Source organism: Pecten maximus, chromosome 4 (assembly GCF_902652985.1).
Source record: "Pecten maximus chromosome 4, xPecMax1.1, whole genome shotgun sequence".
Taxonomy (NCBI): Eukaryota; Metazoa; Mollusca; class Bivalvia; order Pectinida; family Pectinidae; genus Pecten; species Pecten maximus.
This window is the reverse complement of record NC_047018.1, coordinates 2,935,099-2,962,750: the sequence shown is the minus strand read 5'-3', so window position 1 is coordinate 2,962,750 and position 27,652 is coordinate 2,935,099. Positions and strand designations below refer to the sequence as shown.

Here is a 27,652-nt window from a genome sequence, read left to right as displayed (position 1 = left end):
TTATGTACATGGAATATAAGACATATATATTACTCAACTTATATCTACGATAATTAACTACATGTATATGTATATAAGATTATATTGTGAACTCGCATGCACTTTTTTGCTTGATATCACTATGTAAATAGTCACGTATTATCTACGTTACATTGATTGTATTTGTATTATCATGCTCTTCTTTGTGGAGGAAATAAAGATGATATATATAGTTTGTTCAATATGGATATCACCGTTTCACACATTGCTATAATAGTTTGTTCATTAATGATATCATTGTTTCACACATTGCTATCATAGTTTGTTCATTAGGATACCACCGTTTCACATTTCCCTACACTGCAATCATCGTTTCACATTACCATATATTGATATAACAATTTGTTCGTTAATGATATCACCGTTTCACACTTTCAGACATTGCTATCATGGTTTGTTCATTAAAGATATCGTCGTTTTATATTTTCAGACATTGCTATCACCGTTTCACATTTCCACACATTGCTATCATAGTTTGTTCATTAAGGATACCACCGTTTCACATTTCCACACACTGCTATCGTGTCATGAAAACTACTCTTTCAGCCCCTACATTATCAACATAGATCTTTCCAAACGCGTCTAATCATCAATCAGCATGTAGAGGTGACGTCGTTGATGACGTAAACCCCTTGATGCTATACACCGAATGGCAGAAAGACATACGAGTGCATATTGCGTTTTTCTTTTGCGTAATTCTGACAGTTCATATTATACATTGCCATCCACTTAAACACTAAACAGAGCGGATCAGAAAGTACTGTACCAGGTCTTCTGTGATGGCCATCAGTAGTACATCTTTGTCTGTCCCTAAGGAAACATACGCCTTTGGCTTTGTGGCCTGTGAGCCAGTTGAAACATTAAAATGACGATCACTAACGACATGTTTACCACTACCTAAGTGACTGATCACGTGTTTACCACCACCTTAGTGACTGATCACGTGTTTACCACTACCTAAGTGACTGATCACGTGTTTACCACTACCTAAGTGACTGATCACGTGTTTACCACTACCTAAGTGACTGATCACGTGTTTACCACTACCTAAGTGACTGATCATGTGTTTACCACTACCTAAGTGACTGATCACGTGTTTACCACCACCTAAGTGACTGATCATGTGTTTACCACTACCTAAGTGACTGATCACGTGTTTACCACCACCTAAGTGACTGATCACGTGTTTACCACACCTAAGTGACTGATCACGTGTTTACCACTACCTAAGTGACTGATCACGTGTTTACCACTACCAACGTGACTGATCACGTGTTTAATTTACTGTATTTATCAGACAGCCACTTTGCTAAAGTGCCAATTACTGATGACGGGTTCCCAGCATAAGTTGTCAGACGATTGGCACTTAAGTAACCAGACGTACTAAGAAACAAGTTGACAATCACTAGGGAGAAGCGATGACGTCATTATGTGATGTTGAGGACTTTGTCAGCATGGTTGTGACCCCATTTAGACGTAATCCATGCGTTGACGAGTTTCTTCATGTTTCTAACGCCTTTGTGACGTTCCTTCTGCAGGTGAAGACGGCTTTCCTGGACGATGTATTTGTTAGACATTTGACGTCACTGATAATGTCCCTCATGCATTGGAGACGTCTCGTCTGTGCATTAAAACTGTTATATCGAGAACGTTTTCGTTTGACATTATAGTTCGTCCCACATCCTTGTGATTTTTCTGTAATACATTCACACAATTTACGGCGTACACATACTGTCGTACCTGTGGATAAGTAATGAGGACATATTAGTGTTGATGGTGGTCTGTACAGTATACAAACTGTCGTACCTGTGGATAAGTAATGAGGACATATTAGTGTTGATGGTGACCTGTACAGTATACATACTGTCGTACCTGTGGATAAGTAATGAGGACATATTAGTGTTGATGGTGACCTGTACAGTACACATACCGTCGTACCTGTGGAGATGGTGGCCTGTACAGTATACAAACTGTCGTACCTGTGGATAAGTAATGAGGACATATTAGTGTTGATGGTGACCTGTACAGTACACATACTGTCGTACCTGTGGATAAGTAATGAGGACATATTAGTGTTGATGGTGACCTGTACAGTATACAAACTGTCGTACCTGTGGATAAGTAATGAGGACATATTAGTGTTGATGGTGACCTGTACAGTATACATACTGTCGTACCTGTGGACAAGTAATGAGGACATATTAGTGTTGATGGTGACCTGTACAAAGTAATGAGGACATATTAGTGTTGATGGTGACCTGTACAGTACACATACTGTCGTACCTGTGGATAAGTAATGAGGACATATTAGTGTTGATGGTGGTCTGTACAGTATACAAACTGTCGTACCTGTGGAGATGGTGACCTGTACAGTACACATACTGTCGTACCTGTGGATAATGGTGACCTGTACAGTACACATACTGTCGTACCTGTGGATAATGGTGGCCTGTACAGTACACATACTGTCGTACCTGTGGATAAAGAAAGAGGACATATTAGTGTTGATGGTGACCTGTACAGTACACATACTGTCGTACCTGTGGATAAGTAATGAGGACATATTAGTGTTGATGGTGACCTGTACAGTACACATACTGTCGTACCTGTGGATAAGGAAAGTGATGAGCACTTATCAGTGTTAGTGATTGTACAGATAATATTTCGGGATTTCTTTTTTCCTGAAATGTTGATTTCGGTCTATGTATATTATAGAGGAACCAAATATATATGTTGCAGTCCTGATGTTCATTTGTTTCCTAGTCAATTAAAAACAAGGTTTGAAAATAAACAACATTATTATAAGACGAATTGAGACAAATTTAGCATCCAACATTACCCGGTATGTTATTTGTGGAGTTTATTTATTAAAACTTAATTAGTTCCTCATATCAATGGCGGATATATATATATATATCATCGATGTCACTGTACCTTAATGATAAAGCTGGTAACAAGCAATAGACAATGCCATTGTTTGATCATGTATCAGTAGAATTTGTTCATTCCTACCTTCAGTCCTGCCGAGGCGGCTGGTCCTGTCGGGTCAACAGTCTGGACGTAAGTAGGTCCGTCACCTCGTAACACGAATCCATACCCAACGGAGTCACTGATAATCTGGAACATTAAACACTATATACAGCTTGATTATAGCAACGATCAACTCCTGATTAGGTACGTAATGTACTTCAGTGTCCAGTAAAATCTGCAAAGCTGCTCAACGAATTGACACCGGAAGTGTTGTACAAAAGATATAAGAACTGTAAATTAGGAAGGTACGGTTGTTCCAAAAAGAATCAAACTGTCCCATCCAGCTGTTTCGTTCTTCTAGAACTTAATAATGGAAGTAAATAACTGCTCATGTAACAAATCGAACACAAACCGTAAAAGTTGTTGTGTTATGAGACAGGAAAAACGACAAAGATTAGCTATGTGTTACGGTTTTGTCAGTCGCACCAATATTAGTATACAAAGTTGTAGAGGATAACTATATCACTTACTGACACCAATATAAGTATACAAAGTTGTAGAGGATAACTATATCACTTACTGACACCAATATAAGTATACAAAGTTGTAGAGGATAACTATATCACTTACTGACACCAATATAAGTATACATCACTTACTGACACCAATATAAGTATACATCACTTACTGACACCAATATAGGTATGCAAAACTGTACAGGATAACTGTATCACTTACTGACACACATTATATTCGCCAAACGAGTTTTTTTATTTTTACATGCAAACAAGCGTATAGAAGTATTTACTACAGAATACGTTGATACCCGCGAATAAGGTCGGACGGCGACAACCACGAAACACTAGACCCGTGAAATCTGTAACAGGAGAGGAGAAAATGTAGCGGCCAGACCGGGATTCGAACCCGGGATCCCCGAACACTAGCCGGATGCTCTACCAATTGAGCTACCTGATCACCGATGATCGACCCAGTCCAGTCCCGCTACAAATCTAACAAATATACTGTATAAAAATGAGACTTGGCTTGGTATTGGGTATGTTTTGTTGGTAAATCGTATATTTATCTCTGTGACCTGAAAACTGTAACAAAACTACACCAATGTAGAACCACCCATATATACTGTGTACTATCGACACTTGATACCTGTTATGGTCCGATTTTTATTGGTAGCGGATAACCACTGTAAATAAAATTAGTACATACTAGGGTATATCCTATCGTGTATACATTTAAACTAGATTTCTACTATATATACATACATAAACAGGAGATAAACAAAAGTCAAAGTATGTGTTAACGTTGTTATCTTTATGAGTTATCAAAACACGCCAAGTCATATAGAGTATACAAACGAAATATCAGCTGTGACCTGTACATCAACTGTATCGAGACAAAGGTGTGTCGACCTGAACATCAACAATATCGAGACATAGGTGTGTCGACCTGTACATCAACTGTATCGAGACATAGGTGTGTCGACTTGTACATCAACTGTATCGAGACAGAGGTGTGTCGACCTGTACATCAACTGTATCGAGACATAGGTGTGTCGACCTGTACATCAACTGTATCAAGACAAAGGTGTGTCGACCTGTACATCAACTGTATCGAGACATAGGTGTGTCGACCTGTACATCAACTGTATCGAGACAGAGATGTGTCGACCTGTACATCAATTGTATCGAGACAGAGGTGTGTCGACCTGTACATCAACTGTAGTGAGACATAGGTGTGTCGACCTGTACATCAACTGTATCGAGACAGAGATGTGTCGACCTGTACATCAATTGTATCGAGACAGAGGTGTGTCGACCTGTACATTAACTGTATCGAGACAAAGGTGTGTCGACCTGTACATCAACTGTATCGAGACAGAGGTGTGTCGACCTGTACATCAACTGTAGCGAGACATAGGTGTGTCGACCTGTACATTAACTGTATCGAGACAGAGGTGTATCGACTTGTACATCAACTGTATCGAGACAGAGATGTGTCGACCTGTACATCAACTGTATCGAGACAAAGGTGTGTCGACTTGTACATCAACTGTATCGAGACAGAGATGTGTCGACCTGTACATCAACTGTAGTGAGACATAGGTGTGTCGACCTGTACATTAACTGTATCGAGACAAAGGTGTGTCGACCTGTACATCAACTGTATCGAGACTTAGGTGTGTCGACCTGTACATCAACTGTATCGAGACATAGGTGTGTCGACCTGTACATCAACTGTATCGAGACAATGGTGTGTCGACCTGTACATTAACTGTAGCGAAACATAGGTATGTTGACCTGGATATCAACTGTTCATAGATAAAGAAGGAAAACCCACAGTTGATAAAAAAAGATTTCATCTGTTATTGGTAAATAGTCTAAATACGAATATGTCCCCTTACAATGATCCTTTCGAAACTTTATTTTCCGCACACACATTCTATATTGAAGTCGTTTGACGTCCTTAGTTTCCGCACAAGAACTAGATGAAATCCAGTCAAAAATCCTTTTCTCTTACGGATATTAGCTTCAATGTACAACAGACAAACAAGATATTAACACCTTATAACCCAAACTGAGAGTTAGATACAGTTGAGCAAATGAATTATGCTGCAACAGGGACAACATGAAGATGTTTCGTCCTTCTATGACTCATCAGTGATGTTAGTGACATCATACAGCTGTTTCGTCCTTCTAAGACTCGTCAGTGATGTTAGTGACATTATACAGCTGTTTCGTCCTTCTATGACTCATCAATGATGTTAGTGACATCATACAGCTGTTTCGTCCTTCTATGACTCATCAGTGATGTTAATAACATCATACAGCTGTTTCGTCCTTCTAAGACTCGTCAGTAATGTTAGTGACATCATACAGCTGTTTCGTCCTTCTAAGACTCGTCTGCGATGTTAGGGATAATATACAGCTGTTCCGTCCTTCTAAGACTCGTCAGTGATGTTAGTGACATCATACAGCTGTTCCGTCCTTCTAAGACTCGTCAGTGATGTTAGTGACATCATACAGCTGTTCCGTCCTTCTAAGACTCGTCAGTAATGTTAGTGACATCATACAGCTGTTTCGTCCTTCTAAGACTCGTCTGCGATGTTAGGGATAATATACAGCTGTTCCGTCCTTCTAAGACTCGTCAGTGATGTTAGTGACATCATACAGCTGTTCCGTCCTTCTAAGACTCGTCAGTAATGTTAGTGACATCATACAGCTGTTTCGTCCTTCTAAGACTCGTCTGCGATGTTAGGGATAATATACAACTGTTTCGTCCTTCTAAGACTCGTCAGTGATGTTAGGGATAATACACAGCTGTTCCGTCCTTCTAAGACTCGTCAGTGATGTTAGGGATAATACACAGCTGTTCCGTCCTTCTAAGACTCGTCAGTGATGTTAGGGATAATGCACAACTGTTTCGTCCTTCTAAGACTCGTCTGTGATGTTAGGGATAATATACAGCTGTTCCGTCCTTCTAAGACTCGTCAGTGATGTTAGTGACATCATACAGCTGTTCCGTCCTTCTAAGACTCGTCAGTGATGTTATGGACATCATTATTATTAGTAACAGCTGTGTTGTCCTTCTAAGACTCGTCAGTGATGTTATGGACATCATTATTATTAGTAACAGCTGTTCCGTCCTTCTAAGACTCGTCAGTGATGTTAGTGACATCATTATTATTAGTAACAGCTGTGTTGTCCTTCTAAGACTCGTCAGTGATGTTATGGACATCATTATTATTAGTAACAGCTGTTCCGTCCTTCTAGGACTCGTCAGTGATGTTATGGACATCATTATTATTAGTAACAGCTGTGTTGTCCTTCTAGGACTTGACAGTTATTAGCATCAACCCATAACATATTTTTGTTTATCAGTGCCAAATGGCTAATAAGGTCATTTAAAAATGATGTAAATATTTCCTTGGATGTCTTTAGATATGTACTGTAATACCCACTCCGGTATACTTACCCTCATTCTGTGTTTTACGTACGGCGTGTCTGGTGATTCTAATTCGTCCGCAGTGGCTTGGCGCAACATTACTGCAATACATGATACATGTATAATGTTAATAATAAAACACGACGCATGCATTTTCTGAATAAATTTGGCTTTATTTCATAAATACCCTGTATTATTGAAATCACGTAACAGTTTAGCTTTATTTCTAATTCGACTGTATAGTATTGTATTGACATCAGAAATGAGAATAGATCATATAATGTAATATGTATTTGTTGTTTACAGCCTGCGTAACAAATCGCCATTCAAATACAAATATATAAGAATAATAACAAAAAGATAAATAACAGAAATCTTCAACTCATTTTTTAAAAAGAGCAATGAAAATATATTTTTTAATTTTCAGAAATTAATTTAAAATGTTTTTCTAACAAGAGGCTCATTGACCTTAACGGTCATCTGACTCTAAAACCCTAATACTGTTGTAGTATACATATTCAGTAGCAATTATAGTCACTGTTGGCCATGACGGCCATCTTGGATTTTGGGACTGACCCGAAAAATAACATTTGGCCAGGAACATCTCAGGATCATTTCAGGCAAGTTAGAGCTGAATCCCATTAGTAGAACTTGAGAAGAGAAATAGGTTTTGTTGAGGAAAACCATGATTGCGCAATCATGTTATAAAATGGCCGCCGTGGCTGCCATGTCAAAGATTTTATGAGGCTGAAAAATAACAACACTTTGTTGGCTTCCCTTCCTTAACCTTACCAATTTCCATCTCAATGACACCATTGGAACTGGGAACAAGTTTTAAATATGTTTCAAGATGGCTGCCATAGCGGCCATCTTGGATTTCGAACCGACCCGAAAAATAACAATACTTGGTTAGGACTATCTCAGGATCATTTCAGGTAAGTTAGAGCTGAATCCGACTGGTAGAACTTGAGTAGAAGTTTGAAATAGTTGTTGTTCAGAAAAAAACATGATTGTGCAATAATGGTACAAAATGGACGCCGTGGCCGCCATGTCTCCCCTTGTATCCCCTTCCTTAACATCCTCACTAATTTCCAGCTCAATGACACCAGTGGAAGTTTAAAATGTGTTTTTCTGGATGGCTGCCACGGCGGCCATCTTGGATTTCGGACCGGCCCGAAAAACAACAACACTTGGTCAGGTACATCTCAGGATAATTTCAGGTAAGTTAAAGCTGAATCTCACCTGTAGAACTTGAGAAGAAGTTTGAAATGTGGAAAGTTAATGCACGGCAGACGACGGACGAAGCAAGATGACTATAGTAATCTGTGGTTGTGCGAAATATCAAAATGTTTATTTCCTGACTCCGCAATATATACTGAATTACAGCAATACCACTACCAGTTGGACACAGCAATTTACCTGACTTTGGCGCAAGGACTTCCCCGCTGTCGTTGCCTTGTTCGTACTCAGATGACCATGAACCACTCCGAACTAGTAAACCAGTATATGGCTCGTCTCTGTCGTCGGTATCTGTAGTGACAACAAACTCCAATAAACATGTACAGTATAACCCTGGTCTCTATCATCGGTATCTGTAGTGACAACAAACTCCAATAAACTCTAATAAACAATGTACTTCAATAGACATATACAGAATAGAAATACGTCTCATTCATAAACTTTTACTTTGAGTTAAGAGAGTACATTGTTTGTAATAAATTATTATACAATCCTTGTTACTGTTGTTATTCCCAGACCAACAATGAAGACCTAACACTGGCAGTAACAAACTCGTCCCGTAAACTACAGTACCAGAGGAGGCCAGATTATCTACCCTGACTACCAGTTAACACAGGCAGTAACAAACTCGTCCCGTAAACTACAGTACCAGAGGAGGCCAGATTATCTACCCTGACTACCAGTTAACACAGGCAGTAACAAACTCGTCCCGTAAACTACAGTACCAGAGGAGGCCAGATTATCTACCCTGACTACCAGTTAACACAGGCAGTAACAAACTCGTCCCGTAAACTACAGTACCAGAAGAGTCCAGATTATCTACCCTGACTACCAGTTAACACAGGAAGTAACAAACTCGTCTCGTAAACTACAGTACCAGAGGAGGCCAGATTATCTACCCTGACTACCAGTTAACACAGGCAGTAACAAACTCGTCCCGTAAACTACAGTACCAGAGGAAGCCAGATTATCTACCCTGACTACCAGTTAACACAGGAAGTAACAAACTCGTCCCGTAAACTACAGTACCAGAGGAGGCCAGATTATCTACCCTGACTACCAGTTAACACAGGAAGTAACAAACTCGTCCCGTAAACTACAGTACCAGAGGAGGCCAGATTATCTACCCCGACTACCAGTTAACACAGGCAGTAACAAACTCGTCCCGTAAACTACAGTACCAGAGGAGGCCAGATTATCTACCCCGACTACCAGTTAACACAGGAAGTAACAAACTCGTCCCGTAAACTACAGTACCAGAAGAGTCCAGATTATCTACCCTGACTACCAGTTAACACAGGCAGTAACAAACTCGTCCCGTAAACTACAGTACCAGAGGAGGCCAGATTATCTACCCTGACTACCAGTTAACACAGGAAGTAACAAACTCGTCTCGTAAACTACAGTACCAGAGATGGCTAGATTATCTACCCTGACTACCAGTTAACACAGGAAGTAACAAACTCGTCCCGTAAACTACAGTACCAGAGGAGGCCAGAGTATCTACCCTGACTACCAGTTAACTCAGGAAGTAACAAACTCGTCCCGTAAACTACAGTACCAGAAGAGTCCAGATTATCTACCCTGACTACCAGTTAACACAGGCAGTAACAAACTCGTCCCGTAAACTACAGTACCAGAGGAGGCCAGATTATCTACCCTGACTACCAGTTAACACAGGAAGTAACAAACTCGTCCCGTAAACTACAGTACCAGAGGAGTCCAGATTATCTACCCTGACTACCAGTTAACACAGGCAGTAACAAACTCGTCCCGTAAACTACAGTACCAGAGGAGGCCAGATTATCTACCCTGACTACCAGTTAACACAGGAAGTAACAAACTCGTCCCGTAAACTACAGTACCAGAAGAGTCCAGATTATCTACCCTGACTACCAGTTAACACAGGCAGTAACAAACTCGTCCCGTAAACTACAGTACCAGAGGAGTCCGATTATCTACCCTGACTACCAGTTAACACAGGAAGTAACAAACTCGTCTCGTAAACTACAGTACCAGAGATGGCCAGATTATCTACCCTGACTACCAGTTAACACAGGAAGTAACAAACTCGTCCCGTAAACTACAGTACCAGAGGAGGCCAGATTATCTACCCTGACTACCAGTTAACTCAGGAAGTAACAAACTCGTCCCGTAAACTACAGTACCAGAAGAGTCCAGATTATCTACCCTGACTACCAGTTAACACAGGCAGTAACAAACTCGTCCCGTAAACTACAGTACCAGAGGAGGCCAGATTATCTACCCTGACTACCAGTTAACACAGGCAGTAACAAACTCGTCCCGTAAACTACAGTACCAGAGGAAGCCAGATTATCTACCCTGACTAACAGTTAACACAGGAAGTAACAAACTCGTCCCGTAAACTACAGTACCAGAGGAGGCCAGATTATCTACCCTGACTACCAGTTAACACAGGCAGTAACAAACTCGTCCCGTAAACTACAGTACCAGAGGAGGCTAGATTATCTACTGACTACCAGTTAACATAGGCAGTAACAAACTCGTCCCGTAAACTACAGTCCCAGAGGAGGCCAGATTATCTACCCTGACTACCAGTTAACACAGGAAGTAACAAACTCGTCCCGTAAACTACAGTACCAGAGGAGGCCAGATTATCTACCCTGACTACCAGTTAACACAGGAAGTAACAAACTCGTCTCGTAAACTACAGTACCAGAGGAGGCCAGATTATCTACCCTGACTACCAGTTAACACAGGAAGTAACAAACTCGTCCCGTAAACTACAGTACCAGAGGAAGCCAGATTATCTATCCTGACTACCAGTTAACACTGGCAGTAACAAACTCGTCCCGTAAACTACAGTACCAGAGGAGGCCAGATTATCTACCCTGACTACCAGTTAACACAGGCAGTAACAAACTCGTCCCGTAAACTACAGTACCAGAAGAGTCCAGATTATCTACCCTGACTACCAGTTAACACAGGCAGTAACAAACTCGTCCCGTAAACTACAGTACCAGAGGAGGCCAGATTATCTACCCTGACTACCAGTTAACTCAGGAAGTAACAAACTCGTCCCGTAAACTACAGTACCAGAGGAAGCCAGATTATCTACCCTGAGTTTTGACTACCAGTTAACACAGGACAAATCATATTTGTTACAAACATCTTGATGTACACCATAACTGCCTTAATTGCTAGATATCAAATTGTTTTTGTGCCCAGAATTACATAGAATCGTGTCCAAAATTGTCGAATGTCAACATGATGTGACGAGAACAAATGTTTTTACCTGATGTACAATCGTCATCACTGTGACGAGAACAAATGTTTTTACCTGATGTACAATCGTCATCACTGTGACGAGAACAAATGTTTTTACCTGATGTACAATCGTCATCACTGTGACGAGAACAAATGTTTTTACCTGATGTACAATCGTCATCACTGTGACGAGAACAAATGTTTTTACCTGATGTACAATCGTCATCACTGTGACGAGAACAAATGTTTTTACCTGATGTACAATCGTCATCACTGTGACGAGAACAAATGTTTTTACCTGATGTACAATCGTTATCACTGTGACGAGAACAAAAGGTTTTTACCTGTTGTACAATCGTCATCACTGTGACGAGAACAAATGTTTTTACCTGTTGTACAATCGTCATCACTGTGACGAGAACAAATGTTTTTACCTGATGTACAATCGTCATCACTGTGACGAGAACAAAAGGTTTTTACCTGTTGTACAATCGTTATCACTGTGACGAGAACAAAAGGTTTTTACCTACTGTACAATCGTTATCACTGTGACGAGAACAAAAGGTTTTTACCTGCTGTACAATCGTTATCACTGTGACGAGAACAAAAGGTTTTTACCTGCTGTACAATCGTTATCACTGTGACGAGAACAAAAGGTTTTTACCTGCTGTACAATCGTTATCACTGTGACGAGAACAAAAGGTTTTTACCTGCTGTACAATCGTTATCACTGTGACGAGAACAAAAGGTTTTTACCTACTGTACAATCGTTATCACTGTGATGAGAACAAAAGGTTTTTACCTGCTGTGCAATCGTTATCACTGTGACGAGAACAAAAACTTTTTACCGTCTGTACAATCGTTATTACTGTGACGAGAACAATAGCTGTCTTTATTTGACCACGTGTCTTTCCCATATTTTTACGTTTTTATTATAACGTCTTTTGTCCCTTTTTTATGTAGGTTCGTGTATAAATGTGAAGACAGTTCCTTTTCTTGTTCGTGTATTTGTTTACAGTAATGTGTTGTAGAAAATGATATATAGAACACTATTTAATATTCTGAAATGAAATAAAAAGTACTAAGCTGTGTCAGACTTACGGACAGAGGGTTTGGGTAGCGTGTGGTCGTCCTGCGATTCCACTGAGGATAATGACAATCTGAGAGATGAAAGGCGACTCATTGTTGCCGGTAATTTGAAAACATCAGCTAGGATTCGCCGACGGTCAAAGTCTACAGAAAACTGGTAAAGGAGAGATTCGGCGTTCCTAAAGTGGTGGTCGTCGGTCACTGAAATACATTAGGTTCCACATTCAACTGTATTTCGCAGGAATATTTTGGTACATTTTTGAAATAACGTACAATGCATATTTTCCAAAATGTTTGAATTAATTTGACAACAAATACTTATCTGGAATTAAAAGGCTGTGTTTCTTCAAAGTCTATGTAAATTCCCCGAAGTCATTATATAGAGAATGTATTGCTATACTCTAATGTAAGAATTACAAAATATATACAACAGTCTTATTGTTAATTTAGTTGTTTACCATTTATTGTTACTTTAGATGTTTTCTTTTCAAATGCCCTGGTTGTTTACATATCACTGAATCACTGAATTACATCAATATAAGTCTTGTTTGACTTCTATGATGCCTGGTGGTATATGGTTGTCTATTGTAAAGCATCATGATTATTTATGCCTTTGAACTCGATTGTTTACGAGTTGAGATACATCGTAAATTCGTTAAGAGAAGACGTTTACTATTTCGTAACGCCTGGTCTTATTCTCCTTGTACTCTGACCCCTCATTTTATCGATCTGTAATTTAGTTTAGTTATCATGGTGAAAACGTGTTTGTCAAAATGTGTACATCTCGTTTGTAACAACGAAAAAAAAAATATAAAACAGAATGTTACCGTGTCGTATGATGTTGTTTTCAAGTAGCTGGCGACCCAGATAAATAGCGTCCTCTCGTGAAACAGCCTCTTTCTGACCAGTCAACCACTCCGCGAACTTTGACCCCATAAACGCATTGTGGTATGTCTGGCCGCCTTGAATGAAGTCTCGGACCAGTCCTTTCTTTTTCGTCATTCTAAAACCATGATGAAATTACTGCATTATCAGGTTTTTTTTATAGATGTAGCGACGTTGACACACGCATTTGAAAATAATACTTTTTAGATGTTTTGCAAGTTTTATATATTTGAATAACTTTTATATTGATGTATTTAAAATGTATTTCCTATATATTTTTTCTTATTCTACATTTCAGTGTGTAAATGAGGATGTTGCGCTGTATTCGGATTTAATATTAGGGGTATGTCTTTTGATTTGTCATTCATTAATTGTAAATCTAATATCACTAACGGACCAATGGTGAGCTGTACTTACTTAAGGTATATTCTGATTCCCGTGTAAAATAGTATGAGATCCTTGTCGGCCGACGTATCATCATCACGCCGAAATCGGTAGAACAGCTGGTCGTCTTTGAATTTGTGATCATCACATACTGAAACAGTGATACAATATCCACTCTGGAGTAACTACGCTATAAGTTAGGTTTACGTTACATTCGCTATATCCTGTTTCTGTAGAATTAAATGTCGGTACACCAACATCGACAGTGTGCTGAAATTTTAGTTCGCGAATAGTACTTTTGCAGTAGTAAAAACAAGCGTGAATGGTTGTTCCTCAAGATAGACTACTAATAACTTAATAAAAAAAATAATATAATGATTTACATCTTCAATAAAGCGAGTAAAAAAAAAATACCCCCAAAAAACAATAGTTTGTTTAGAGTGTTGCTTGATTAGGTCAGATTTATAAACATACCATGTTCGCTTCAACAACGCCGGTTTTCAGAATAGACAGGTTCCGGATTATACAGGTTTTAACTACTATAGTTTAAGAAGGAAAATGCCGTGACCAAACAGTAAATCCGGAATAGACAGGGATCCGGCTTAGACAGCGGCCAGTTTATACAAGATATATTGTATTGTATATTTTATTGCATTAAATTGAAAAATAGCAATCACACATTTTTACAGGTGAGTTCCTGTGTATATTTGTTCAGTTTTTACTCCCGTGACAATATATTGTATTTTCTATGTCTCCTGTTTGTTATAAGCTTTGCGCTTATATCAAATGTGTGACTCTTGTATTAATGGAAGGAGCTTTCTCGGACTAGATTCTGACCAATAAAATATACCCCTTCTTGGCGTATTGGAACCTGACTGGACCACACATTAGGACCAGTTTAATGCACTGGAAGACAGAACTGTGCACAGGAGTTATGAGTTCAATCTCTATGCTACTAGCATTCTTTATACTGACGTTTATTATTAGTTTGAACTTATTTCAATAACTAATCCTTTCATAAAGGCATTCCATTATAAATAATGTACCAAAATTGGACGAAAATAAATACGAAGATGTACGGGAACCCATATCTAATCGATGCGATATTTTCCTCTTAAAAAAATACGTAGAGCTTGATAGTTCCTCATCAGTTTTATAGATCATTTTGTTTAGATATACATGTAGATCTGTTTAATCATGATTTTCATTTTAAAATGATATACACACCATGATGGAAAATTCCATAATTCTGTAGAATGCGCATGCCCGCCACTGAAGCGCCCCTGGTGGAGCAGTGCTTACAACGAACAAGCCAATCCACCGCTTCGTTTCCGGCAAAACACTGGCGGTAGTTCCTCAGGTGGTATCGCCGGTCTCTGATCAACACGGACGCGTGCATATCTCTCCTTAAAACAAGAAAATATTGATATTTCAATAGGACATATTCGTATTTAAATATTTCATTATATCAATAACCATTAACGCCATAACCTAATGTCCGGTACCACCCATCCCTTTTCATGATGTAACATTTTGTTGACAATCATCTGCCACTTGATCTCTCTCGTTATTACCTGTTTACCGACAAAAGAAATCTAGAAACAAAGTTAATATATACAATGGCGTCATCCAACCATTTAAAAGTTAACATGGCGTCACCCAACCATTTAAAAGTTAGCATCACCGAATGCCAATCCATTTCTCCTATTCTTCAACTGCATCCTGATTTTACGTTAGCTTCGAGAACACCCTGTGTTATCAGCGGGATGTGATACAAATTTCGTCTGATCAATCATTATAATCAGATAAGGCCTAATGTTTGTAGTATACGCCTTCAACATATATCTATCGCAAGTCACTAGCAATAACATATCCCATAAACAAGAATACAGCTACTGACGATTGGCTCTGCATCACGTGCAACACCAGACATGTTGTGTCTGTAACATACAGCAAATATATGTGACACCAGACATGGTGTGTCTCGTAACATACAGCGAACACGTGTGGCACCAGACATGGTGTGTCTCGTAACATACAGCAAACACGTGTGACACCAGACATGGTGTGTCTCGTAACATACAGCAAACACGTGTGACACCAGACATGGTGTGTCTCGTAACATACAGCAAACACGTGTGACACCAGACATGGTGTGTCTCGTAACACACAGCAAATCGTGACACCAGACATGGTGTGTCTCGTAACACACAACAAACACGTGTGTCAACAGGCATTGTGTGTCTCGTAACACACAGACATGGTCGGTCACCTCAAAACAGGACATAATGTGCCAGTAACAGAAAGACATACCGATAGTTACAGCCATGGTAGTTTTAAGATAGACTTATGCTTTTAGTCAAGCTTTGTGACATAAAACTTTTCAAGAGTTACAGGACAAACATTCGTAGTTTATTATTCGGAGCCACAAACATAGACTACTATGTACTTTTAATCTAGAAATAGATATTTTAAGAGTCTCAAGAAAAATCCTTATTCTTATTCATAATTTGTCCTTTTTTTCGAAGGATACAATGAGTTTGAGGACAGGTCTGGGTCTACTAACGTCACTGTAGTGGTGAGAATAGTTTCAGTATTGTAATTTATTACATGTTTACCAGTTAAATATCAAAAATTATTCATTATATAAGTGATATTTTTCACTAGTGAAAACTAGTGAAAAATATCACTTTTGCTGATTTGACCAATCAAATTAATGATTAGAAAATACCAAAATAATTGACCAATCAGAAAGCCCGAAATATATGTCAGCACCTGGACAGGGGGGAACTACTTTTTTTTGTATGCAAACTTTCGCTGTAGGCCTAGTTAGCATACGGGGTAGGTTTTTCGTTGATAAAAAATGTAATAAACAGAGTATCTAACAGTGTCTTCAGTAATACCAAATATATTTCACGAGTGGGGCTAATGTTTTGCCCCACTCGTGAAATATATTTGGTATTACTGAAGACACTGTTAGATATCCTCTATATACACTGGAATACTTTGATATTATTGTTAGGATGACGATGGCGAATTGACATCCCTGTTCTGTAAGGAAAGGAAGCATTATCATCAGCACTGGATCTGTTAATTAACATTGGAACCAACTAATTAACATTGGGACAAACTAATTAACATTGGGACCTACTCATTAACATTAGGACATACTAATTAACATTGGGACCAACTAATTAACATTGGGACCTACTCATTAACATTAGGACATACTAATTAACATTGGGACCAACTAATTAACATTGGGACCAACTAATTAACATTGGGACCTACTCATTAACATTAGGACATACTAATTAACATTGGGACCAACTAATTAACATTGGGACATACTAATTAACATTGGGACATATATAATTAAGATATACTAATTAATAGTAAGATCTACTAGTTAATCTTAAGGTCTACTAATTTACATTGGGACCTACTAATTAACATAAAGATCTACTAATCAATATTAAGAAATACTAATTAATATTAAGATATACTTATTAATAGTAAAACCTACTAGTTAATATTAAGATCTGCTAATTAACATTAAGATCTACTAATTAATATTAAGATCTGCTAGTTAATATTTAGATCTACTAATTAATAGCACGATCTTGTTAATATTTGGATCTGCTAATTTACATTGGGATTCAATGATTAATATTATTAGCTACTAATTAATTGATCTGCTAATTAATATTAAGAGCTACTAGTTAATATTATGATCTGCTGATTAACATTAAGATCTACTAATTGATATTAAGATCTGCTAATTAATATTAAGATCTACTAGTTTAGTTTAAACATATTTTATTGACATATAATAATGACAAAGGGATTAGTCAGCAAGTTTTTCCAACTTATAGACGACTTCTCCCATAATAATAACAAAATAATTAACAATAACATAGTCACATGATGGCATATACAAATATTCAGAAATTCGATAAAGAAACGAAAATATAATGAGAGAGAGAGAGAGAGAGAGAGAGAGAGAGAGAGAGAGAGAGGGGGCAGGAAGGAGGAGGAGATAGGTACATTTAAAGTTAAATGACTGCATCGGGAAAGATCATGACATATAAATGTTTGGAATGAATTCAAATATACTTAATCGATTAGAAGAAAAAACATTTTTATATTATATGGATAAATGGAGCATTTTGGATAAAGTTTTTTTTATTATAGGAAAGCACAACTTTGGCGATTTTTATATTGTCAGTTGAGGAGATATTCGTGTCACCATTGCAAAGTATATTTACATTAACAGTACCGTACCAGGTTAAATCAGCAATAAGAGTTCCTCTTAAGTTGTTGTACAGGGGACAGTTAAGGAAAAAATGATGGGAATCTTCACAGGGATGTCCACATTGACAAGCAGGTGAATCAACGAGATTGGCTCTAAAAAGATCATAGCTTAGTGCACTTGCTCGATTTCTTATTCTGTTGTGTAGAATATTTAGTTTTCGAGGACCATAACTGATAAAATGCTTGTCATATATATTGTTTACTGTCATAGATTTTTTTAGATTAGATTTGAAGGAACTTAAAGTAGGCGAGTTTCTGATAGTGTTATGTAAGCCATTCCAAAGTTTTGAAGTAGAAGGAAAGAAGGAGTTTTTTGATAGTTGTAGACGAAAGTGTTGTTCCCTAAATAAATCTGCATTTCGTAAATTATAAGGAGCTATGTTGCCAATATACATTGGTAGTAGGTCGATAAGAAAAGTAGGTGCCAGATTATTTACTATAGAATAGAATAAGGAAAGTTTCCGAGCATCTCTTCTCTTCGAAAGTGGTAACCAACCGGTTTCCAGATATAAGAACTCTTTTTTTGTGAATATGGGCAGCCCTGTGACTATTCTTGCGGCCTCTAGATTTATCTTTTCTAATAACAATGAGTTTGTTGTACCGCAGTTGTCCCATACTTCACATGCATATTCAAGTAATGGTCGTATATAGGTAAGGTACATTTTTCCTAATGTGTTTCTGTTTAAGATAAGTTTTAATTTACGGAGGGTGGCTATATATTTAGTTACTTTATTGACTATAGATTCTACATGTACTTTCCACTTACAATCATCAGAAAGAATGACTCCTAGGTGTTTATGGTGGTTTGTTATTTTAATCGGGGTATTGTCGAATGTAAAGGACGGAACAAAAGGAAGTTGTCTAGTTGATATTACGAGGGCCTCGGTTTTATTAGGATTAAAGGACATAAGCCATTCATTGGACCAAATTTCAAGTTTTAATAAGTCCCGTTTAGCCTCCGTCTCAATAAGGTTGAGGTCATATGACGCGTAGGATAGAGAAGTATCGTCAGCGAAAAGCCTAGATAGAGATGAAAGATTACAGGAAATATCATTTATGTATAGTAGAAAGAAAAGTGGACCAGGAACTGACCCTTGGGGGACACCAGCATTTATAGGCTTAAGAGAGGAAAGTGAATCATTGATAAATACAGCTTGTTTTCTTTTTGAAAGATAACTAGCTACCCAACGAAGAAGAGGTCCAGAGATACCATAATTGTCGAGTTTATGTAATAGGCCTTTGTGCCACACGCGGTCAAATGCCTTAGAAAAAATCACAAAAAATTAAGATAGAATGTTCATAATTTTCTAAGGAAGAAATGACTGAATGATATATTTCAATAAGTTGATGTGTTGTGGAGTGATTTGGTAGGAATCCAGACTGATACTTATAAATAAGGTCGTTTTCGATTAAAAAATTGTAGATATGCTTATATACTACACGCTCAAAAAGTTTACCAATACAACTTAGCAGCGAGATAGGTCTGTAATTGGAGACAATGCTTGCATCATTGGCCTTAAATATAGGCATGACATGAGCAATTTTCCAGCTCTCAGGAAATATACAAGATGACAAAGAATAATTGAATATAAAAGAAAGTGGTATAGAAATTTCACTTGAGAGTAATTGTAGCATTCTGTGGCTAATACCGTCAGGACCTGACGCTTTTTTAACATCTAGTATTTTTATAATGTCTTCAACTTTACTGGAAACTATATGTATTGCTGATAAAATAGAATCTGTCCTCTTTTCAAAAAAGGGTAATTCTTTATCTATGACATTTTCTGACTGAGTACACACAGAGCTAAAATAATTGTTCAACAGTTCACATTTCCTATTGTTGTCATATATAATTTCATTTGTAGTACTATCAAGTAGGGGAGATATATCTGTGTTTTTTTTTACCTCTGATCTACTAGTTGATATCTTAATATTAACTAGTAGATCTTAATATTAACCTTAGTAGTACATCTTAATATTAACTACAGTAGTACATCTTAATATTAACTACAGTAGTACATCTTAATATTAACTACAGTAGTACATCTTAATATTAACTAGTAGATATACTAATTAATATCAAGATATTCTAATTAATATTAAGATCGGCGAATTGATATCTAGATATGCTAATTAACATTTGGACCTGTTAATTAATATTTAGATATGTTAATCAATATTCACTAGATATGCTAATTAACATTTGTACCTGCTAATTAATATTCATATCTAATAATTAGCATTTGGACCTACTTATAAATAATTAGATCTGACAATTAATATTTAGAACTGAAGTGCTAATTGATATTAGATATGGTAATTTACATTGCTACGTACTGATTGATATTTAGATCCGCTAATTAATATAAAGATCTACTTATTAATATAAAGATCTACTTATTAGTATTAAGATCTACTATTTAATATTTAGATCTGCTAATTTACATTGGGACATACTAATTGATATTAAGATCTACTAGTTAATATTAAGATCTACGAGTTGATATTAAGATCTAATAGTTAATATTTGATATGTTGATTTACATTGGGACTTTCTTATCAATATTAAGATCTACTAGTTGATATTTAGATCTGCTACTTAATACTAAGATCGACAAATTACTATCAAGATCTGCTAATTAACATTTGGACCAGTTTATTAATATTTAGATCTGCTAATTAATATTTGCATCTGTTAGTCAATATTCACTAGATATGCTTATTAATATTTGTACCTGCTAATTAATATTCAGATCTACCATTTAACACTTGGACCAGCTAACAAATAATTAGATCTGACAATTAATATTTAGAATGCTAATTGATATTAGATAATGGTAATTTACATTGCGACGTATTGATTAATATTTAGATATGCTAATTAATATTTATACATGCTAATTGATATTTAGATCTGCTTATTATCATTTAGACCTGCTAATTAACATATGGTCTTGCTAATTGATATTTAGATATGTTAATTAACATTTGGATCTGCTAATTAAAATTTGGACCTGATAATTGACACTTGGGCCTGTTTATTAACAATTGGATCTGCTAATTAACATTTGGACCTGCTAATTAAAATTTGGGCCTGCTAATTTGCATTTAGACAACATATGAAAGATTTCATTGACACGTGACTTTACACGTGTGGTGAGCTATGTCCTTCGTGGATATCTGTATGTATTTACACTATGATAAATGTGGTGATAGAGTGTCTATAGTGTCATGTTTGCCTCTCATCTCGTTTACTAGTTAACCCGACTCACTTTCATCTTTCATCAAATTGTTAGAAGAAAAGCTTTGATGAAACGCACTATTGAAAGAACAATTCGCACTGCACTATTTCACAAAATATGTTTCAATCCTATTTTGAAAGATTTATCGGTTATGACTAATACAACACATTACGTGTTATCATAAATCCTATTTAGGTATTTCTTTGTTAGTTATATTAAAAACTGTTTCGTAACAAAATCGATGGTCGATTGGTCCTGTCTCACTTATCTTATAGGCTACAAAATATGTTTTCTGTTCCCTCTTCCTAATGATATTGATGTAGTACATGTATATTTAAACAGTCAAATATCCTAAATGTATCCAAATGATTAATCAAAGAGTTAATGTATCATTCTTTGTATTTGGCCTGGTTTCATCGATTCTTAGTTAGAATTACAGTTTCCATTTGTAAGTTTGTAAAACAGTCGAACAGACGTATCACTATATCTCTGACCATTTTAGTCTGTAATGCTGTATTGTGTTATCGACTATATTCTATATTTTTAGTCTGTAAAACTGACTATATCAGAACTATTTAGTCTATATACAAAAGCCGTGTAAATACCTGAGCTGTTCCCCGATGAGACAGATTTCGTGTTTTTCAGTCTGTATAACTGACTATACCAGAACTATTTAGCCTATAAACAAAGCCGTGTAAATACCTGAGCTGTTCCCCGATGAGACAGATTTCGTGTTTTTCAGTCTGTATAACTGACTATACCAGAACTATTTAGTCTATACATTTTTCAGTCTGTATTACTGACTATACCAGAACTATTTAGTCTATAAACAAAGCCGTGTAAATACCTGAGCTGTTCCCCGATGAGATAGATTTTGTGTTTTTCAGTCTGTATAACTGACTATACCAGAATTATTTAGTCTATAAACAAAGCCGTGTAAATACCTGAGCTGTTCCCCGATGAGATAGATTTTGTGTTTTTCAGTCTGTATAACTGACTATACCAGAACTATTTAGTCTATAAACAAAGCCGTGTAAATACCTGAGCTGTTCCCCGATGAGATAGATTTCGTGTTTTTCAGAGAAGCTGGCGGTTCTTCCTCTCTGTGTCACGGCCTCCATCACTACCTGTGTGTACGCGCTGGCCTCTGTGAGTGGTGGGTAGTTTGTAGTGTAGGTGGGATGTGATGATCATTATGAGGAAGGTTTGACTGTTATCTGACCTGATAACACAATAGATTATACATCTGTCTAGTTTATACGCAAGTGTTAATAAATGTAACGATATTTCTGGTCATCTCGATTTCGTTAACAGAAATTTTGATTACATTTATTCTGTATTGTTTACTAATAAAACCTAGTCTGAAAACAATATACTTCAGTAAGAGCACTACTCAAATAATCTTCAGGTTTATATATCTCCCTAGTTTACTCTCTACTGTATTTATAATACACCCTCAATAAACTTTATTATACATGCCAGCGTATTGATCGTACAAGCTTGATTTTGTTTAAAGATTAAGATACTCGACCGGATTGGTAAGGCGCGAGGTCCAAAAATAAAATGATGGGTGGTTTTCGTCTATAACTTCCTTTATCTAAACTTTAAACTCAATCTTTAACATGCATATATTTCACTACAATGGCTCATATATGTCTCCTTTTTGTCCGAGGTTTCCACATCGTCAGAAGCTCTCAATTCTGATCTGCTGTTTGAGTCAACGACACAACAGGGCATCGCGAGGTTTAAGAAGTTTCCAGAGAATGTTAACCTGTTACAACAAGTGCAATCAATGATTGGGAAAGCTCACCGGCGGCAGCAATCACACTATGCATTTATTTTTTATGTATGTATAAGCATGTCATTTTGAAATTGTATGTCACATAATATCTCTCCTAGACCTATAATGGATGTATAAACCAAATAAGAAGGGTGTAGACTTACAAGCTTTCCAAAAACTTACTCCAAAAACTTTAAAGTGGGTTTTGGTGCCAAAAAAGTTAAGTCCACAAAATGGTAAAATGCGAAAAAATCATAATTTTTTTTCTGCATGATTTTGCCATAACATCACTCCTAGACCTCTAATGAATGTATGAACCAAATTAGAAGGGCATGAGGTGTATACTTTTGGACTACAAGCTTTCCAAAAACTTACTCCAAAAACTTTAAAGTGGGTTTTGGTGCCAAAAAAGTTAAGTCCACAAAATGGTAAAATGCGAAAAAATCATAATTTTTTTTCTGCATGATTTTGCCATAACATCACTCCTAGACCTCTAATGAATGTATGAACCAAATGAGAAGGGCATGAGGTGTAAACTTTTGGGCTTACAAGCTTTCCTAAAACTTTAAAGTTTTGGGGTGGGACGCCGACGCGGCCGACGCGGACGCCGGGGTGACAGCATTAGCTCTCGGTTACTCGTAACCGGTGAGCTAAAAAGGAGTGACTTCGAAGCTTTGCTGTCAAGGCATATATGAGCCGTCTTGTCTTACTAATCCTTGAAGTTCTGATATTCATTGCTTAGTCCCAGAGAAGAATTCGTTAACATCAATTAAGCCAAATTGACCCCTTTTTGCCCCAACCCTCAGGCCCCTAAGGGGTCAGCCCAACCATTTGTACAATTTTGTATCCCTACCCTATAAGGATGGTACCATTCAAATATGAGCGATGTCCATTATTTAGTTCCAGAGAAGAAGTCGTTTATATCAATTAAGCCAAATTGGCCCATTTTAGCCCCACCCCTCAGCCCCAGGGGGTTCAGTCCCACCATTTGTACAATTGTTAATCCCAACCCAATAATGATGCTTCCAGTCAAATTTTGTTCAATTCCTATCAGCGGTTATGAAGAAGTCAATTGCTAACGGACGGAAGACGGATGCCCAACGCCACGGTATGGCATAAGCTCACCTTGGTCTTTCGGACCAGGTGAGCTAAAAATAGAACCATTTTAAATCAAAGTACTGAAAGTACTGGAGTGCAAATTTTTATTTTTTTATGACCTTTCAATTATAAACAACACATTTTTTATGAAATTTTGAAATGTTGCAATATGTACATGTATGATTTATAACGATTATATAATGTTGTCAAATATTGACCAAACTTTGCACCAAACATGATAACTAGCTTAATTCGAACACTTGCTCAAGTTTTTTGTGGTCCCGTCGAGTTCGAGTTAACGAAGTTCCACTATATATTTCATACAGGAGTGAGGAAAATGTTTAAAGGAACCTTTCGTGTGCCTTTTTTTTAACTATATATATGGCAGTGTGATCTTCAAAATGGGCCAAAATCAAATTCATTTCAACAAACTGGAGAACCCAAGGCATCTTAGCGGAAATTAGATATTGTCTCGTCCCAAGACTTATTACAAATACTGTTTCTTCATCAACATTTCACATTAAAGTTTTATTTTGTAAGTATAGTTAGATCACATAGTGGACATCTCAACCAAATCTGGACTTTTGAATTTTGGTGTTTATCTCAGTTTCTCACAAAGTATCGATGTTATTTCAACCAAGCCTGGAATATACATATTGCATTTATATTGTAGTATGGACATATTAACACACCCAACAGATTACATAGATTTTATTTTTTTGCTGTAATTTTGGGTTAAAACCTTAGATATTGAGAAATTGATATGGAATCTTTATTGCTTCTCCAATTTGTTTACAAATTAGTTTATAGCCATATTGGAATGAATTTTATGATAAATCAGATGCATCTTCCTTAAGTTTTCAGAACAAGAGATCCCAGAGGGATCTTGGCGCCCACCATTAAATGATCTTCATAGGTTCCATGCCAGATTGATCTTTTCTCTTTTTTCCCTTCCTCTTACCAATCTGTATAAATTGAGAAACATCCCTCCAGTGCTTTTTAAACAAGGGAAACTTATATATGAAATTTGAGATTTAGCGATAATGGTTGTCTGTCGACAATGTTTTCCGATTGGTCCAAAAATGCAATACAACAGACCAAGGAGAACCTACATATGAAAATTGAGAAAGATCCCTTAGTTCTTTTTGAGAAATATCGATAACAAACTTCAATTGTCAAAATCCAAGATGGCTGCCTGTTGGCCATGTTGTTATACGATTGGTCTCAAAATGCAATATACATAACAAGGGACCAAGGGGAATCTACATATGAAATTTGAGAAGGATCCCTTCAGTACTTTCTCAGAAATAGCGATAACAAACTTCAATTGTCAAAATCCAAGATGGCTGGCTGTCGGCCATGTTGTTTTCCGACCCGTCCCAAAATGCAATATGCATAACTAGGCACCAAAGGGAACCTACATATGAAATTTGAGAAAGATCCCTTCAGTACTTGCTGAGGATTAGCGATAACAAGAATTGTTTATGGACGGACGGACGGAGGGATGGACGGACGACGGACGACGGACCACGGACGCAGGGCGATTGAATAGCTCACCATCTGATGATGGTGGGCTAAAAAGTGATTATCGGGGTAAAAATGGCATCTTTAGGAGAATTTTGAGAAGTAACGATTTTGCGAATTTCGGTATTTGTTTTGGAATGCATCAATATTTACACATGCATATATTGTATACAGAGTGCTTGCATAGAGGGGTTTTTGGACGTTTTTGAGGGAATTTTGGAGTTTGCTAAAAATTTATTATACTGACAAATTTGGACAGTGGAAACATGTAATTATATGTAATTCTTATTTTCATTTCAGTGCAGGCTTCTGATTGATTGAAATATTGTTCAAATTTGATATTTAGATTTATTTCAATATTGCAAGCACTAATTTGCATTTTTATATTCATAATGCCACGTTGAATGGCATCTGATTGGCTGACACTTAGATTGTGTTGTATTCAACACCATGGGCACTAAAGCAACTTTCTTAGCTAATTGAACAAAATAGCCAGTAACATATATTTGGACAATAGACACTATATTGTGATATGACTGTTATCATTTACAAGTAGGAGATGGTGTTCGCAACATAGGTAGCATCCCCTGTCCCACTTTTTGATAGGCCTCTTGGTAGCTTGGTAGGCTTTAACATGATGATATTTTCCCGTGCAGCATTTCATTTCAAAGAATTTTGAAGATTTTTTTTTGTTTATTTCAGTGTTTGATTTCAACCACCTATTTTTGTGCCTTTGCTTTAATAGGACCATGACCATGACCAATTTTGAAGATCACACTGCCATATGTGAAGTAAAAAACACATGAAAGGTTCCCATGATTTTTTTTTTCATTCCTGGATGAAATATATCTGTTGCAACATTTCAACATTTTGCAACTGAAAATCTATCACGAGAATGATTAGCCTTGAGTGGACACGCGATAAGCGGCATAAACCACAGTAAAACTTGACAATCTGTAAAATTGCTTTACACTTGATTACCGTTCGTAAAAAAGTAGTTGTTTATAATTAAAAGGCTATTAATTGTGCAAGGTCTTTGCATTCCAGTACTTTCAGTACTTTGATTTGAAATTTATTAACTTCATGTCCCTTGGTTCTATGAGCTAAGAGGTAGTGAGGGGTCAATATGGCGTACTTTAAGTTTGACTGACCCTCTGGGCCAGAGAGGCGGGGTCTAATATGGAAAATATTGTAAACTCTTCAGAACCCTTCTACTGTATGAATAGTAAGATTTGGTCCAATTTTGGTCTGAAGTGTCATTGGGGAAGGGGAGCCTGTGTTGTAACAAGAGGCCCATAGGGCCTGTATCTCTCACCTGGTTGGATTTGACCAAACATCAAAATTATGTTCATGTTCTATTTGTTAATACCTATATTTGTTGATTTCAGACAATGCTATACATGGTTATGGATTGGGGTTCCCAATGGTTTCAAAGATATATCAAAGAAACTAAGTCCCTAGGGGTGGGAAAAGCCCCATGGCATATATCTATAACAGGATTGTATTTATCTCTTGATGTCCAGCAATGCTATATATGGCTATGGGGTGGGGATCTCAAGGGTTTAAACTAGTAGTAATTTAAAGGATTTACCTCAATTTCCCCTATTGGGCCCCATCCCACCGGCCCAAGTGGAGCCACATCCTCCATTTATACGTTTGACCCCATTTGCCCAATAATGCTCCAGACTAAATTTCATCAAAATCCATTCAAGCATTCAGGACAAGTAGGGTTTTTAAGGACTTAACTAAAAATTCTCCAAAGTCTGTCTTGTGCTTGAAGGGAAGGATTCGGTCCAAATTTAGTCTGAACCATCCTTGGGCAAAGGAAATTAATTTTGTATAAACGCTGTTTTAAGAGAAATGAATAAAACAAACAGGC

At 37.1% G+C, this 27,652-nt stretch overlaps 1 protein-coding gene across 2 annotated transcripts; it reads right to left on the bottom strand.

The window, feature by feature from the left end:
• On the bottom strand, positions 1–22,520 carry LOC117324974 (DEP domain-containing mTOR-interacting protein-like). 2 transcript variants are annotated; one of them, XM_033880823.1, is made up of 9 exons: positions 22,413–22,520; positions 15,043–15,221; positions 13,849–13,966; positions 13,374–13,549; positions 12,559–12,747; positions 8,389–8,499; positions 7,000–7,070; positions 3,052–3,156; positions 1–1,779 (listed from the first exon to the last, which is right to left on the bottom strand). In XM_033880823.1, the coding sequence occupies exons 1-9, from the start codon at positions 22,490–22,492 to the stop codon at positions 1,639–1,641; spliced, it is 1,170 nt and encodes a 389-aa protein (XP_033736714.1). In that variant the 5' UTR covers positions 22,493–22,520; the 3' UTR covers positions 1–1,638. The 2 variants fall into 2 exon arrangements, with proteins under 2 accessions (XP_033736714.1, XP_033736715.1); XM_033880824.1 differs by lacking the exon at positions 1–1,779 and adding an exon at positions 2,464–2,645.
• Positions 22,521–27,652: the final 5,132 nt, after the last annotated feature.

Excerpts from the sequence above, each read along its gene's own strand:
- LOC117324974 (XM_033880823.1), bottom strand. The coding sequence starts at position 22,492 with ATGGAGGCCGTGACACAGAGAGGAAGAACCGCCAGCTTCTCTGAAAAA. Across the intron at positions 13,967-15,042 it reads TTATGGAATTTTCCATCATG|TATGTGATGATCACAAATTC; the intron begins GTGTGTATATCA and ends TCACTGTTTCAG. Across the intron at positions 13,550-13,848 it reads GGAATCAGAATATACCTTAA|AATGACGAAAAAGAAAGGAC; the intron begins GTAAGTACAGCT and ends TCATGGTTTTAG.